This window comes from Rana temporaria, chromosome 6 (genome assembly GCF_905171775.1).
Source record: "Rana temporaria chromosome 6, aRanTem1.1, whole genome shotgun sequence".
Lineage (NCBI taxonomy): Eukaryota > Metazoa > Chordata > Amphibia > Anura > Ranidae > Rana > Rana temporaria.
In genome coordinates this window covers 136619197-136636544 of record NC_053494.1, presented here as the reverse complement: position 1 = coordinate 136636544, position 17348 = coordinate 136619197, and the positions used below count along the sequence as shown (strand labels likewise).

At 43.2% G+C, this 17348-nt stretch overlaps 1 protein-coding gene across 1 annotated transcript in view; it reads right to left on the bottom strand.

Moving 5' to 3' along the window:
- Positions 1-17348, bottom strand: part of FAM207A (family with sequence similarity 207 member A) — a 235009-nt gene that overhangs the window by 111960 nt on the left and 105701 nt on the right. Inside the window, exon 3 of the mRNA XM_040357420.1 lies at positions 953-1015. Coding sequence (XP_040213354.1) covers positions 953-1015 — 63 coding nt within the window. The remainder of the gene's footprint in view (positions 1-952; positions 1016-17348) is intronic.

Below are 17348 nucleotides of genomic sequence, written 5' to 3'. Positions count from 1 at the left end.
AACTGAGTCAGGATTTAAAAAAAAAAAAAATTTGCTCATCTTTCAAAATGCTTGCATTACTCGTAAACCAAGGCTCCACTGTATTAAATTATCGCCAGTGCAGTACAGCATTATCATATAAATACTGTGATGGTGATCAGGGACACAACTGGTGACCGTATGAAAAAAAAAGAAAAAAAAAAATGTAATTCCGATACATTTAGTTTTTTTGAACAAACTGTGACCAGAGCAATATGTTACCATAGTAACATTATACTACTCTGGGGAAGTGATCGTGATTTTTATTTATTTTTTACCCATTGGCTAAAAATGATAGGAGGGTTTACGTCCACTTTAATTTGATGAAGAAACAACAAAGGAGTAGCCCACGCCTGGCCATGAAACAGCTTTTGATTCATTTGTCCAATTACTTTTGGTCCCTTGAAAAGGGGGTGGCTATTAAAAAATCACTAAAGGAATTTTTTTTTAAATAACAAACTTGTTATACTTACCTCCACTGTGCAGCTCGTTTTGCACAGAGTGGCCCCGAACATGGTCTTCTGTGGTCCCTCGGAAGCTGTCTCGGCTCCCCCCTGCAAGGACTCAACACCTTAATGCGAGCGAGCTTGAGTGCTTGCGGGCATGCTCCCGTTATACAGCCACTCAGCCCCACCCCCTGGCGCGCTGCGTCATTCGATGTGATTGACAGCAGCGCAAGCCAATGGCATAGAATGCATTAAGATAAAAAAACATTTACCTTTACAACCCCTTTAAGAGCTGTAATTCCTAAACCCTTCCTATTTGGATGTACATACCTTCAAATTAAAACAGAGTGTGCACTTACCAATTATATAATTATAGTGTGAATACGTTTTGGTAAATACCTGATAAAATTTAAAATTGTGCCTGTGTCCAAATATATATGGACCCAACTGTATACATAGATATAGAGAGAAAATTAAATAATGCTCACTCTGCAACCATTGTTCCCGTCTTTGTTTGGCTTTTTCCTTCTTGGGCAGTTGAATTTTCTCCTCTGAAAAAACAAAAATTAAAAACATAATTATTTTACACATTACACATAGGACATAGTGAATGCAAGTGAACTGTCCAGAAATATAGCTTTCAAAACATAATACAAGAAAGTTAAAGCAACATCCTAATTTCAAAGTGACAATCCCCAGCTATCCTACTACATACTTGATATGCCAACACCTGCTGTAACTCGGTTAGCAGTATTACTCTACAATTTTATACAGACTCTTCATAATCCAAACTAGGGTTGTCCCGATACCACTTTTTTAGGACTGAGTACAAGTACCGATACTTTTTTTCACGTACTCACCGATACCGAATACCGATACTTTTTTTAAATGTGTCCCCAAATGCAGCCATGTCCCCCCACAGATGCAGCCATGTCCCCCCCCCAGATGCAGCCATGTCCCCCCCAGATGCAGCCATGTCCCCCCCATGTATCCAGCCATGTCTCCCCCCCATGTATCCAGCCATGTCTCGCTCACCTGCATCCCCACTACCGCCGATTCTGTAATACGCGCCGGGGGGGGGGGGGGGGGGGGGGAGTATTCTATTCCGGTATCGGGGGCAAATACTCGGAATCGGTCCCGATACCGATACTAGTATCGGTATCGGGACAACCCTAATCCAAACTCTCGATTCAAGAGTCAGGATCCCGACACTGGTTATCTTCTAGCACGGTTATGGTTGGTTTTCATCAGAGAATCCGAGGCTCAGGAGAGGCAAGTATGCAATTGCTACTTTTATAATAGAAGGGCTATTGTTGGGTTGGGATTAGGGTTTCAGGAAAAGTTTGTGCAAGGCCTCTTCCGCACGGGGACGGATCCGTCAGCGGTGCTCGCCAGCTCAGCGGGAGATCTCTCCGTTGATCATCGCTGAGCCGGTGGATGACAGGACATATCGCCATCCGTCTAATTTTAGCGGATTGGATGTTAGCGGACATGGTCATCGCTGACAGCCAATGCTTCATAGACGAGCATGGAACGCCCGTTCAGGTCCGCCGAATAAACTGACTGGTGGACATGAATGGTCCGCCAGTGTGAAAGGGGCCTAAGAGGGAATACAGCATCGTTCTTTTTGGCAAAATCTACCAACACTCAAGGGTACTTGTCCCCCCTTCCACAAAACCATAACTTTTAGTAACGGGCATAAAATACTTTTGGCTGTAGTAATCATTCCTTCAGAAAGTATAGGCACATTGCTTTTAGATCAGTAAAAACGCCTGTATGTGTAAAAATGCTGAGTTTTTAGGAGCAGTGTACAAGAGGCCTAATCAATGAACTAATGAATTTTGCCCTCTGCCTAACAATGTCAGCCATTTGAGACCTCCAGGAAAGGTGTGCGCGTTCACCACAGTATTTTTACACACAGCTCAAGTCATAAATAGCAGTAGGTACATCCTAGCCACTATGAACATGTACAATTTAAATAAAAAAGCTAAAAGGTCTACAAACCCCTGTTAAATTGTCAGGTTTCTATGATGTAAAAAGAAATATGAAACAAAGATAAATAATTTCAGAACTTTTCCACCTTTAATGTGACCTATAAACTGTACAACTCAATTGGAAAAACAAACAAACTTTTAGGGGGGTGGGGTTGGGGAGTAAAAATAAAACGAAAGTAATGTGTTTGCACAAGTGTGCACACAGTCTTATCACTGGGGATGTAGCCGTGTCCAGAATTAAGCAAATCTCATCCAAACTCACGTTAAATAGGAGTCAGTACACTGCCGTCATTTAAAAATGCATCCAATGCAGGGATGGACTGGCCATAGGGACTACAGGGAGTTTCCCGGTGGGCCGATGGCTCAGTGGGCCGTTTAAAAAAGAATATATATATATTTTTTTTAAACTGAGACTCTCTCAGTCCCCCCTCTGTCAGCCCCCTCCTCTCTCTCTCTCAGCCCCCTCTATCTCTCAGACCCCTCCTCTGTCTCTCAGCTCCCTCTTCTGTCTCATTCACTCCCTGACTCTTAGGCTGCTTTTACACTGGGGCGGGCATTGACGGTAAAACACTGCTAGTTTTAGCAGCACTTTACTGTCGTTTTAGCTGCACTATTAAGCATCTAGCAGGCGCTCTTAACCCCCCACTAGCAACCGAATTCAAGGTGAAATGCGCCCGCGTAGCGCAGCCGAAATGCTTTGCAGGCGCTTCAGCAGCGGTGGCCATTCATTTCAATTGGCAGGAGCGGTTTGTACATCGCTCCTCCACCGGCCCCAAAGATGCTGCTTGGAGGACTTTTTTTAATGCCCTGACAGTGCCCCAGTGTGAAAGCACTCGGGCTTTCACACTGGGACTGCAGCGGAGGCGTTTTTCAGGCACTATTTTTAGCCCAAAAGCGCCTGAAAATCGCCTCAGTGTGAAAGGGGTCCTACACTCATGTAGGGGCCTTTTGGTGGGCGGGATTTTTCGAGGGGGGTGGGGGCAGCATTTTATTGAATAAAAGTGGGCCAGTCTGGATGGAGTCCAGGGCCAAATTTTTGTCCCAGTCCAGCCCTGATCCGATGAACCGCATAACAAGTTCAGCTGTTATAGTAGGTCTTTCCCAACATTTTCTTAGTCGCATCCTACAGCAAAAGCCATGGTCTGCAGAGAGATTCCAAAGCATCAGAGGGATCCCATTGTTAAAAGGTTCAGGCAGGAGAAGGGTACAAAAGAATTTTCAGGGCATTAGATATATCATGGAACACAGTGAAGACCGTCATCATCAAGCGGAGAAAATATGGCACAACAGTGACATTACCAAGAACTGGACATCCCTCTAAAATTGATGAAAAGACATAAAGAAAAAGTGGTCAGGGACGCTGCCAAGAGGCCTACGGTTTTGAAATGGTCCAGTCAGAGGCCAGACCTGAATCCGATTGAAAATCTGTGTAGTGATCTTAAGAGGGCTGTGCGCAGGAGATGCCCTCACAATCTGTCAGATTTTGAGTGTTTTTGCAAAGAGTGGGCAAATATTGCAAAGTCAAGATGTGCCATGCTGATAGACTTATACCCCAAAAAGACTGAGTGCTGTAATAAAATCAAAAGGTGCTTCAACAAAAGTATTAGTTTAGGGGTGTGCACACTTATGTAAACATATTAATTTTCGTTTTTATTTTTACTTCCCTCAACCTAAACAATTTCCGTTTGTTGTTCAACCGAGTTGTACAGTTAATAGGTCACATTAAAGGTGAAATGATTTATCCTTGTCTCAATTTTTTACATCACTGAAACCTGACATTTTAACAGGGGTGTGTAGACTTTTTTATCCACCATATACCGTATTTATCGGCGTATACCGTGCACTATTTTGACCAGAAAATCAGGGCAAAATCGTGGGTGCGCGGTATACGCCGATACCCGCTTTCCCGCCACAAGTTTGAATACTGTGCCAGCATATATCGAGCGCAGTACACTCGTGTATCTTCGGGCAGTCTCGGCGCCTCTCGCGCTGACGTCCTGCGTACAGGACGTCAGCGCGAGAGTTGCCGAGCCTGCCCGACAATACACGAGTGTACTGCGCTCGGTATATGTCGGCGCAATATTCAAACTCGGCGCGGGAAACGAGCGGGGAGGACGCCGGACCCGACGAAGAGGACACCCGAAGCTGCAGACGGACGCCGAACCCAACGAAGAGGACACCCGAAGCCGCAGAAGGACGCCGGACCTGACGAAGAGGACACCCGAAGCCACAGACGGACGCCGGACAAGACACCAAAACTAAGTACAAAACATATTTTTTCCACAGGAATTCGGGCAACTTTAGGGGTGCGCGCTATACCCCGATAAATACGGTAAATGTATTTACCAGACACGGAAAAGGAAGGCATGCAATTTAAATACAGGAGAAACCATTTTTTTTTTCATAGTGAAATGAAACAATAGTACATGGGTTCTACTGTTTAAAAATGTCACACCAAAAAAAATAAAAAATTAAAAGTAATATAAGCTGCCAAAAGAAATTCTTCTCCTTCCAAGAAATGCAGCTTAATAAAAGTAGAAAATACAAATTACCTGACAAATAAAGCCTTTAAGAGCCCTGCTGGACCTAGCATCAATTCAAAACCATATAAACAAACTTAAGAGGGTGATTCTTCAAGGCCATAGCTCAAGGCTGATATGTTTGTTGCAAAACAGCCTTGCAATACATTCCTCATCTTTGGGTTTTAGGTATCACGTGCAAATAAAATATTTTAAGTAAACAAGCAGTTTGTTGAGATTAGCATTAGAACACTGTAAACTTCCATGTCACAGCTTTACAAGTGAACAAACCTATTCCATGTAATAGAACCAAAAAGATTAACGAAGCTGAGAAAATATTGAAAGTTCAGTCCGATTGAAAAAAAAAAAAAAAAGTCAGTCCCAAGGTTACGAAAAAGGATTTCTGTAGATTTGTTCTTAAAGGTGTTGTAAGCTTCAATCTTTGACTTGTGTCTATAGGCAAGCCTATAATAAGGCTTATCAATAGGTACTGTACATTTCTGCTAAATGTGCACCGTTTAGGAGATATTCACTATATATGCAGCCGATAATGTCATCTGCACATGCTCTCTGCAGGAACGGCCACCCGGGCTGTTCCTTCAGAATCATGTGCCATAAACAGCGGCTCCCCCACGCATGCTCGGGAGTGATGTAATCTGCGGACCAGGAAGGAAGACAGGTGAAGATGGTATCGGCCTCCAGCGATGACAGCGCATCACTGGAATGCTTAGTTTTCAGGTAAGTTTCTAGTAATGTGCTAGTATGTGATGCATACTAGCACATTATGGCTTTACTTTGCAGGTCAGAAAAAAAAAAAAAAAAAAAGAGGCACTTAGCGGTTTACTACTACTTTAAGATGAATTTGTATGCAAGTTGGAACAGGTACATTTTGTAAGTGTAACTCGAGCCAAAAGAAGATTTGGATAGCATAGGGAAGGGTTAACTGGACATGCAGTGATGTGGGACTAATTAAATAAAATAAGCTGCACTGCAAATAAGAAATAAATGAGTGACATAAGAACATGAAATGTGTGATGCATGAATCATGAGCCAAGTGCAATCGAAAAAAGCCTGGGAGTCCTCCTCCTGAGTCCAAAAACAAAACAAAATTATGGACCCAGATGTTAGAAATAAATCACATACAACCAGGATAAGTTCCTTTTCCAGTGCTCATATCACTGTTGGTATCAAACCCAAGAAAAGTGAGCTCCCCCACTAAAAGGTTCCAGGACACAGTTCTAAGCCACAGATCTTCGGTAAAATGATCCGCGATAACTTCAACTCAATTAACGCCAAAGGAAAAGTAATGGAATATGATAGAAAAGGTCCTCCACCTGTAACATCAATGCCACTTACCGGATAAACTGATCTCTTTTTAGGGAGATCGTAACTGCTTGTGGCTAATTACCCCAGCCCTGGGTCTCTATGGTGGACAGCAAACCCTCCTGAGTCCTCTGCACCATGAAACCACTGAGTAATCCGTAGTTAGTGGTTCCCCATGTGAGTGAGATAAACTGCCATAGTGTAATACTGCATAAAACTGATTAAAAACAGAGATGTACACTTACACTTAGAAATTAAGTTAGAAATTAAAAGCATGTCATAAATTTTCGAGCCGGCCGGCTCGCGATATGCGCCCGTTCCTTCGGGGACTTAGCGTTTGATCACGGTGACGTCAGCACGCTGCTCCTCCCTATGCCGTTTCGTCACAGATGACGTCTTCCAGGGGCTCGAAAATTTATGACATGCTTTTAATTTCTACATAACTGTAAATGTACATTTCCGTTTTTAATATACCAGTTTTATTCAGTATTACACTTTTTCTCACCCACATGGGGAACCACTAACTGCACCATGAATCCTCTGAGTAATCGTAGAGGACTCAGGAGTGTTTGCTGTCCACCATAGAGACCCAGGGCTGGGGTAATTAGCCACAAGCGGTTACGATCTCCCCAAAAATATCAGTTTATCCGGTAAGCGGCATTGATGTTACAGGTGGAGGACCTTTTCTATTATATTCCATCACTTTTCCTTTGGCGTTTATCGATTTGAAAATATGCACAGCTAGAGACACCTGTTCCAATGCCAACAGACTGAGGGGATTTTGCAGAACTCTGAAGGGGTTTCCTGTGTCTGCAAAAGTCAAAAGGATATCTCACCAACAGGGCAAAGATGGCAAAGAAAAAAAAAATACCCTGCTCCATCCAAAAATAAATTAAAATGTGTTTTGGCTTAAAGCAGAACTATACTTACCTTCTCTCCAGGGATGTGGTGTTCCCCACCAACCAATTTCAGGCCTGTCAGCTTCCGAGTACCTATCTTCGGCCATTTTCATTGGCCGGGCTGAGGTGACATCACTCAAGGGCATGCGGGGGGTTCATTCATCTCGGCATTGCTGAAATTGTACACTGAGCTGTGTGGCAGGTAAAAGGCAGGTAAAGAACCTTAAAGGGGTTGTAAAGGCAAATGTTTTTTCACCTTAATGCCGTTGATTGGCTAGGCTGGACGGATTGATAGCAGCACAGCCATTGGCTGGCGCTGCTCTCAATCACAGCGGATGACGCGGCGCGCAGGGGGGCGGGGCCGAGTGATACAGTCGGCAGCTATGTCCGCCGCTGTATCACAGGAGCACGCTTGCAAAAGCTTTCCACCATGCGAGGGAGCTCGCATGAAGGTGGAAAGCTTTTGCGAGGAGCCGCCGAGGGACCCCAGAAGACCGGATTCGGGGACACTCCGTGCAAAACAAGCTGCACAGTGGAGGTAAGTATAACATGTTTGTTATTTTAAAAAAAAAAATTGCCTTTAGTGTTCCTTTAATGCAGGAGGTACTATGGAGATGATATATCTCTTCTGCATTAAAAATTCTGTCCGATAGCCAAATTGTATTTTTTTTCCCCTAAAGTTCCACTTTGCGATAAGAAGCCCTATACCAGGGTAGCAGTTCACACCGACTTTTATAAAAGGATACACATTTTAGTAAAGTTGAACGTGTCCTAGAAACATAGAAATATGTAGTTGATTAAAGAGGAGTAACAGAAACATGCTGTCCTATCAGTTTTAGCCTTGGAGTCAGCATTTTTCTGCAGATAATTACATTACAAACTGCCCTTGAAAGTTTCAAATATTTGGGACTCGCCAATGATTTGTGTGCGATTATGACATTGAAGAAACATAGGAGGTAAACATCTGAAATTCTGAGATTTGCGCTGCTGTGATTAAATGAAGCAGAAGACATTCTTTCTCAATCTTCATTCTGCTTCCTGATAGTGCAGTGCACCTGGACTGGAGTAGCAAGATTTATTTTTTTCACTTATTTAGACCTACCTCTACAACAAATTGAGGTGTGAGACTGGACATTGAAAGGAGATAAGATTTAAAGGAGAAGTATAGCTTAAGCTATTTTGGTTATATCGTACTTCTCCTGGGGATTACAGTAGTGCAGTTCCTGCTAAAGTCTGTTGTTGGCCGACGTCACACAGCTGAGCCAGGCTCAGAAAGGATCTCGAATTTACAGACGGGATCCACCCACATGCCTGGATTGGCAACTGGCTCAACCTCTCGGCAAGCGGCTGAAAGCCTGAGCCAGCTGCTCCCGCACCCTCCACAGCCCAGAGCTTCAGCGAGCACTGGAGGGGCAGAGCAAAGATTTTCCACAAACATACGTGCATGCAGAATACTTTTATATTCTACAGAAGCAAATCTACATAAAAAAAAAGTAATGCAAGTACATGAGCTTACATGAAAACAGAGTAATGACAGAAAAGGGCCAAGTGATCCAATGAGCCCACCCCTCTTTTTTTTTTTTTTTTTATTTCTTATCCATGTAAGCCCCGGACCATTTGGCTGGCCAAAGACCAGAGCACTTTTTGCGATTTGGCACTGCGCCGCTTTAACTGACAATTGCGCGGTCGTGCGATGTGGCTCTCAAACAAAATTTAAATTTTTTCCTACAAATAGAGCTTTCTTTTGGTGGTATTTGCTCACCTCTGCGGTTTAAATTTTTTGCACTATAAACAAAAATAGAGCGACAATTTTGAAAAAAAAAAAATATTTTTTACTTTTTGCTATAATAAATATCCCCCAAAAATATATAAAAAAGGTTTTCCTCATTTTAGGCTGATACGTATTCTTCTACATATTTTTGCAAAAAAATAAATAAATCGCAATAAGCATTTATTGATTGGTTTGTGCAAAAGTTATAGCGTCTACAAAATAGGGGATGGTTTTATGGCATTTTTAAAGGTTTTTTTTTATTTTTATTTTTTTTACTAGTAATGGTGGTGATCAGCGATTTTTACCGTGACGGACATTATGCCAGACACATCGAACACACTTGACACCATTTTGGGACCAGTCATTGATACGGCGATCAGTGCTGATTACTGTAAAAATGACACTGGCAGTGAAGGGGTTAACCAGTAGGGGGCACTGAAGGGGTTAAGTGTGTCCTAGGGAGTGATTCTAAATGTAGGGGGGGATGGGCTGTGTGCGACGATTACAGGGAGCTGTGATCAGTGTCCTGTCACTAGGAAGAATGGGGAAATGCTGGTTTACATCAGCATTTCCCCATTCTTCCTTTCCATGGGATGATCGCAGGTATCCCTGTGGATATAGAGTCCGTGGGACCCATGGTCGGAGTCACGGAGCTTGCGGCAGGCGCGCATGCCCACAAAGCCGCATCTTAAAGGCAACGTATATATATATATATATATATATATATATATATATATATATATATATATATATATATATATATATATATATATATACACATATATACACACACACACACACACACACACACACACACACACACACACACACACACACACACACACACACTGCCCAGCCGTGCCATTCTGCCGACGTATATCGGCGTGAGCCAGTCGTCAAGCGGTTAAAATAAATGGTCAATGTCACTGGGTGGACCCCGTCAACTTTGTTTATTTAATCAGCGGGGGGAAGCGAAACTGTCACTCAGCGGCATCAAGTGTAGTCAGGTGTCGGAGGATTTTCATTTTTCCGGCAGGTAGACGGCTGTCATTCAATGTGATTGGCGTGGACTTTTTTTTAGGATGTGTCAAAAGTGTCACTTTATTGTATTATTTCAGTCAATTTGCAAGGATACTCATTCAAATGGGGGGGGGGGGGGGGGCTGGGGGCTACCTTGTTATGGGGATAAGCCTGTGTCCTCATCAACATGGAGACAAGGTGCTTTGCCAGGGAAAGTCCTCCCCCTGGCAAAGCACACCCTTCCCATGTTGAAGGAAAGTGGCTAGTATGGTTCAGGTGGTGGGGAGGCGCATGATCATTACCCCCTGCCCTTCCCTGGCCTGTGAGGGGACCCCCATTCCTTTTTTTTAATTTTTACTGACGGGCTCATAAATTTACATTGTGATGTCAGCTGGGAATCCCCTGGCTGACAGCAGTCACTGGTTGTTAGGACACCAGCGGGTGCCAGCTCCTTAACCAATGTTTCACCCCACTGGCTGAATTTCAGGAATAAGTGAAAATGCAGCAGTAAGGAAAAAAATATACGCATAAAAAAAAAAAAACTAAGTTGCGCTACATAATCACATTGAAAACTGGATCAAGTCGCGGCGAAACTAGTGTGAACCTACCATTACAGACCTCTCTCCATATGAATATGTTTCTATGACTGTCATGACCAGTGTTGTAAATGGCTTCTGACCTTTTTCTGGTGTTCCTAATTTGCATACTTGTTCCATATCAGAAACCCAGTAAGATTTGAAGTTGGTAGACCACCAAAACTAGCATTTTCACAGTGAGGTCAGCAATAACAGATCCCGAATGTTTCTCGTGTCAGCTTTACATACATTAAAAATACATTTATCTAGGAGAAAATGTAGCATTTTAGACGTGTTCGCGTTTATAACTTTACAAAGTCAACTCGGGCAGCATGGAAAATGAGCATGCTGAAGAAACAAATACTGCCAGTAGCTAGTCGCATGGCACCTGCTGATAGGGTAATAGGCAGGACATACCACTAGCTCTAAGAGACTGCAGTGCCCATACAAATACGTTGACCTAAGGAAAACCGCAAGCTTCTAGGAACTTCCAGCAATATTTATACATTCCCTGTATGGTCCATTCTCATAGAAGGGCAATGCATGCTTAATGAGATAGGAGAAACCACAGATAGTTTTCTTTATGAAGAAAACACACAGTTGATGTAAGCTGGGAAATATGAAGGGTAGACTTGGCAGTGCTTCTGAGCAGAGATATAGCCTGTTGGCAGTGTATGTAGAGCAGTTATGGGAGGGAGGAAAACCACAAGATAACTCAGGAGCTGCAAAAAGCATTGTGCTTTATTTTAACTTTAGGCAGCAGAAATTATTCAAATGGATATGACTGTCTACAGTAGAGAGTTTATATTATGCAAGTATATAAATTCACAGATGAACTGAAAACCAACGTAAGGATTGTGATCAGACTGGTGAAATAATAGGAGAACAAATAAAAAAATAAAAAAAGTGTATGATATGCAGATTCCCTATATTGTTTGCATCATGTGATCTCCAATTACTGCCTATGGGACAACCCTGTATAATGTGGGTTGATCTTTATCTTTCTTAGCAGAGATAAAGAGAACATTTTTTTTTTACACATTTATTTATTATTTATATGTAGTATTCAATACCAATAGGTGAATATAAACTTAATAAGGGCCCACTTTAAGTGGTTTGCCGAGCACAGTCCTTAAAAGGATCAAACACCTTTAAGCAAGGTGGCGGCACATCCATTAGGGGCGGACTGGTGCCACCCCCCAATCTACATGCAAGGAGCTGGACTATGGATTTCAATTGGGGGGGGGGGGGGGGGTGGAAGGACGCGATTAGAACCTGAGGCTTTAATAGGCTTCAAAAAAAGGTGGGGTCGGGGCACTGCACTCCAAGCCCACCCAGTTGTGTGACAATAGCGAATGAATATTCGCCATTTCCTCACTGATCCTCCTCCCGGCCAATCGGGAAGCGGTCTTGAGACCAGTCACCTAATTGGCTGAAAGAATGGGCAATCCTATTGAGCGCCTAGGAGGAGACGCACGGCAGAAGCGGTCGTGATGGCGGACAGGACACAGGAGCCGCTGTCTGTCACCCAGGTGAAGTAAGTGTCGGACCCGGTGACCAACCGACAGTGGGCAGGTGGGGTTTGTCGACTTGAGGAGAGCCACCAGCCAACCGGGTATGGGGTTGGTTGTTTGCTGCCCCCCCCCCCCAAAAAAAAAAACAGCCGCCACTGCTTAAAGCCATACTTTAGGTATGTATGATATTCTGCCCGATTCACCAAGAGATGGTATAATGAGAAGCTGGTGTAATGGTACTGCATCCATGCAGGGCCAGCGCTACAGATAGGCCAAGCAGACAGCCCCTTAGGGTGCGGTCACAGCTGGGTGGTTTTCTCTACTGCAGGGGTTGACAAATTTGCTTGGAATCTAGGAGCCAGCTAAAAAAGTTAGGAGCCAGAAAACGCACCCCGTCCCGACGAGCTTGCGCGCAGAAGCGAACACATACGTGAGCAGCGCCCGCATATGTAAACGGTGTTCAAACCACACATGTGAGGTATCGACGCGATTGATAGAGTGAGAGCAATAATTCTAGCCCTAGACCTCCTCTGTAACTCAAAACATGCAACCTGTAGATTTTTTTAAACGTCGCCTATGGAGATTTTAAAGGGTAAAAGTCTGTCGGCATTCCACGAGCGGACGCAATTTTGAAACGTGACATGTTGGGTATGAATTTACTCGGCGTAACATTATCTTTCATAATATTAAAAAAAATGGGGATAACTTTACTGTTGTCTTATTTTTTTATTAAAAAAAGTGTAATTTTTTCCCAAAAAAGTGCGCTTGTAAGACCGCTGCGCAAATACGGCGTGACAGAAAGTATTGCAACGATCGCTATTTTATTCTCTAGGGTGTTAGGATAAAAAATATATATAATGTTTGGGGGTTCTAATTAGAGGGAAGAAGATTGCAGTGAAAATAGTGAAAAATGACATTAGAATTGCTTTTTAACTTGTAATGCTTAACTTGTAATGCCAAGGGCCACCACCAGATGGCGCCAGCTCACATCTGGTGGTAATAACTTGTAATACCAACGGCTCACCACCAGATGGTGCCAGCTCACAAAAAAAAAACACAGCCGCAAGGCCACATACTGCTGCTGTGCACACCTCTTTCTGGCTCCTCCTTCGCAGCAGTACCTTTAGGGGCATCCGACAAAGTCCCAGCGCTGAATGGGTTTTCCAGCATGACGACAATGACCCAACACACACAGCCAAGGCAACAAAGAAGTGGCTCAAGAAGAAGCACATTAAGGTCCTGGAGTGGCCTAGTCAGTCTTCAGACCCTAATCCCATAGAATATATGTGATGGGAGCTGAAGGTTGGCGTTACCAAAGGTCAGCCTCCAAACCTTGATGACATGGAGAGGATCTGTAAAGAGGAGGGGGACAAAAATTTCTCCTGAGATCTGTGAAAACCTAGTGGCCAACTACAAGAAATTTCTGACCTCTGCGATTGCCGACAAGGGTTTTACCACCAAGTACTGTTGAAATGCGTTTTTCTGGATTTTTTTGTTGTTATACTGTCTCACTGTTAAAATAAACCTACCATTAAAATTATAGATTCATCATTTACTTGTCAGTGGGCAAATGTGCAAAATCAGCAGGGGATCAAATATGTTTTCCCCTCACTGTATAGATATATATATCCATCTGTCTGCCTTACGCTCGGGTTGCAAAGCAGCACAATGTGATTATTCTATACCCACTGTTTTAAGTTTTATAGCAGAAACTTGCCTTTATATAGAATCTTTTTTTATTTGTTTTAAGTTGTGATTAGAGAATACCAAAAGAAAATTAGCAGTCTCAAAAAAATTACAGAAAATGTATTTGGGTACAGTCTTGCACGCTCGAGTAATTGTCCGTCAAAGTAGGACAGTGTGAAAAACGGTGAAGACAGGAAAGGGGTTTAACATGCCAGTCTTCAAGTGCTTTAAGGAAACCTGCACTGATAAAAATAAAATAAAAACTATAGGCTTTCTTTACGGACCTGCTAGTTGACTGGCTTTCAAATAAACCAATTATTTTCGAATTCTCCGACCTGAAGCAAATCTGGATATCAGGATTTCTGACTTCACTTACTGCATACTTGTAAACGTAGAAAGTAAAGGATCAGAACAGAGACCCCCCCATAATGGCCCTGACACTTTCACACTCGCTATCGCTTTGCAACACACTCCACAAACAGAAATCGCTGGTTTCTTCCTTAGACCATTGGCCCATATTTTCCACAATCAGGAATTTATTCCAGTATTGAACATAACAGCTTTCCGGTGGTGGTTGAATAATGGCATGTTCAGGGCATCGGGCCCACTCACGCTGACTGACTGTGTTGAACTGGAAATGCAGAGAAATTCTGATTCAACCAAATTAAGACATTTCTAAACACTTTATGGACAAACGCATCCCCCCCAAAACCAACAGTTTACGAACAGTGGTGTGGTGCCCTCATGGATCAGAGGGGTGGCATTTCACTGATATACGCCTTATTGGCGAGTAAACACAGCTTTCCTCCATATGCCCAGGCATGGAAGACGGACTTGAACCTGTCATTGGACCCCTATAAATGGCACTGTTACTTCCAGAAATCTTACAAGGGAATTCTCAATACAAGCCTAATAGAGGCACAATGTACATTTTTTTACACAATAGTATTATGTCCCCTCCAGACTTGCTAGAATTTTTCCTGACGCCTCCCCCCTCTGTTTTCGGGATTGTAAGCAGGTGGGTACTATGCACCATATATGGTGGACTTGCCCACGTATCGGAGGCTTCTGGAACAGGTTCTTCCACCTGGCACGGAAAGTTACGGGAATTGGAATCCCACAAACCCCCACTATTGCATTACTGAACCACGGGATAAAAGGTGCCCCCAAACACACCAATAATCTTATTTTCTTTAAGCTCCTAGGAGCAAAACTTACCGTTGTGAGGGTATGGAAAACAAAGTATCTTTGATAGCCGCAAAGTAACAATTTCACAGTGATTTGTTCTTGGGTCAAAATTCAAGAAATTTTTCAGGCAGGGTGCCCAGGTTCAAAGCGACTTGGGAGTCTTGGGCTTGTTACATCAAGGTTCCCCTGTATCCGGGCCACTTGACTCCCATCAACGATTGACTCGGGTACCGGGCTCCTTCCCCCGCTCTTCTTCGCTAATCACACCGCAGATGCACGCTTTTTCTCTTCTTTCTCTTTTATTACTATCTATCTATCTATTGTGGCAACAAGCTGAGCTCCACAGCTTACCTACACCCTGAATGGCTGAGTTTATTAAAGTGAAGTTCACTTGGTTTTCTTCCCCCTGTCCCTTGCTTTTTGTTGGCTACCTTTACGTGCAATATTTGGAGCACTGTCACCAGGCAGTCCACACATATACCTAACAAATTGAAATGGAGGGGCAGGGAGGAAATGGAGGGCAGGACTGAAAAATCTGGGAGAAGGGGGGGGGGGTTGCCCTTACGCACCACAGCGTGATCCCTGTTGGGGTGGCTGGCGTGTACTCCCTTAAACCAACTGGCACAAAATCCTACATTGATCCTCCGCCGACCCCAGCTCAACCTTATAGATCGATCTGTGGCACGCAAAGAGTCTATTGTCACTCAAACACTCAGATCAATCGCTTATAATAAGCCTTCAGGGGATCAGGTATCACCGATGTATGTTATATACTCATTATTACACTTATCTTGTTAAATTCTGTATTTGTCAAACCCTACCGAAGGACTATGTTAGCTCTCAGATGGGGATATTTGTTATAACGATGTTTTGCATTTATGACAAAACTTTTCAATAAAAATATTGAAGAAGAAAATAAAAGGATCAGAATGGCAGCCTGGCAACCAGCATTAGAGTAATGCCCTGTACACACAACCGGTTTTCCCGTCGGAATAAACTCCAATGGTTTTTCCGATGGAGTTGCGCTCAAGCCGTCTTGTATACACACGGTCACACCCAATTCCGGCCTTCAAGAACGTGGTGGCATACAAGTTCAATGCTTCCGAGCATGCGTCGACTTGATTCTAAGCATGCATGATTTTTAGTCCATCGGATTTGCATCTAGACGAACGGAAATTCCGATAGAAATTTTTTCCATCCAAATTCCGTCAGAACTTCCGACGGAAAAAGTTAGATGGGGCATACACAGACGGAATATCCGTTGAAAAGCTTCCGTCTGACTTTTTTCGTCGGAAATTCCGCTCGTGTGTACAATGCAAAAGGTATGCATTACAGACAGTCCTTGGCGTCCTTAATATTCCTAGTATGCTTCACATAAATCGCTAAAAACAGACAAAAAAGTACCCAGATTTTACATTTATTTTAGCTTCCTGTAATCCACTGCAGCCCTGAGACAGGTAGACTGCCCAATGCAAGGCAAAGCCATAGGTTACCTTAACTGACTTCCTTCCAAGCTGCACATGCACTTTTTGCATGACTCTCTGGATAACTGCCCCCTACTTCTGGGTATTGGGGGGCAGGCATACAACTTGCTCTGCTTCCTCCTCTGAAAAGGCCTGTACACACGATCGGTTTTTCCATCGGAAATTGTGCGATTGCAGAATGTTGGTCGGATAATCCGACCATTTGTATGCTCCATCGGACAATTGTTGTCGGAAGTTCCGGCAACTACTGTGGGATAGCATGCTTTAAAATATTTAGACAACTGCATCTTGTCGGATTTTCCGATCCTGTGTACACAAGTTCGTCGGGAAAAAATCCAAAAGTACAAAAACGCATGCTCAGATGCAATGCTAACCATAAGACAACATTAGCAGAAGTTGCCCAAAGGGTGGTGCTAAAGAGCTGAAAAACCACATAGTTTCGTGTTTGTTGGATGACAATTATTTGCCGCTTGTATGCAAGACAAGTTCACGGTCAACGCCCTTCGAGCCAAAAGTCCTATGCTTTGTCCGCGGAAAATCCGATCGTGTGTATGAGGCTTTAAAGTGTTTGTGCTCAGTAAATCGGTGGCTCCCGCATTCAGAGCTGTCAGACGAGGGTGGGGAAAGCATTCATTCCTGTCTCCAAGTTTCTCTCTTTGCTCCTGGCAGCTGAGCGGAGCAGCAGAATAGCAAACAGGTGTTAGTATGCCTCAGTTACATGAACTTGTTATTCCATACAGGTGGAGAACACAGGTTTACTTTACTGTTTATCCAGATCATTATTATTGTATAACCTCCAGGTGTCACTGTTGATACCGTTCTGTAAAATTATATATATATATATATATATATATATATATATATATATATATATATATATATATATATATATATATATACACACACACACA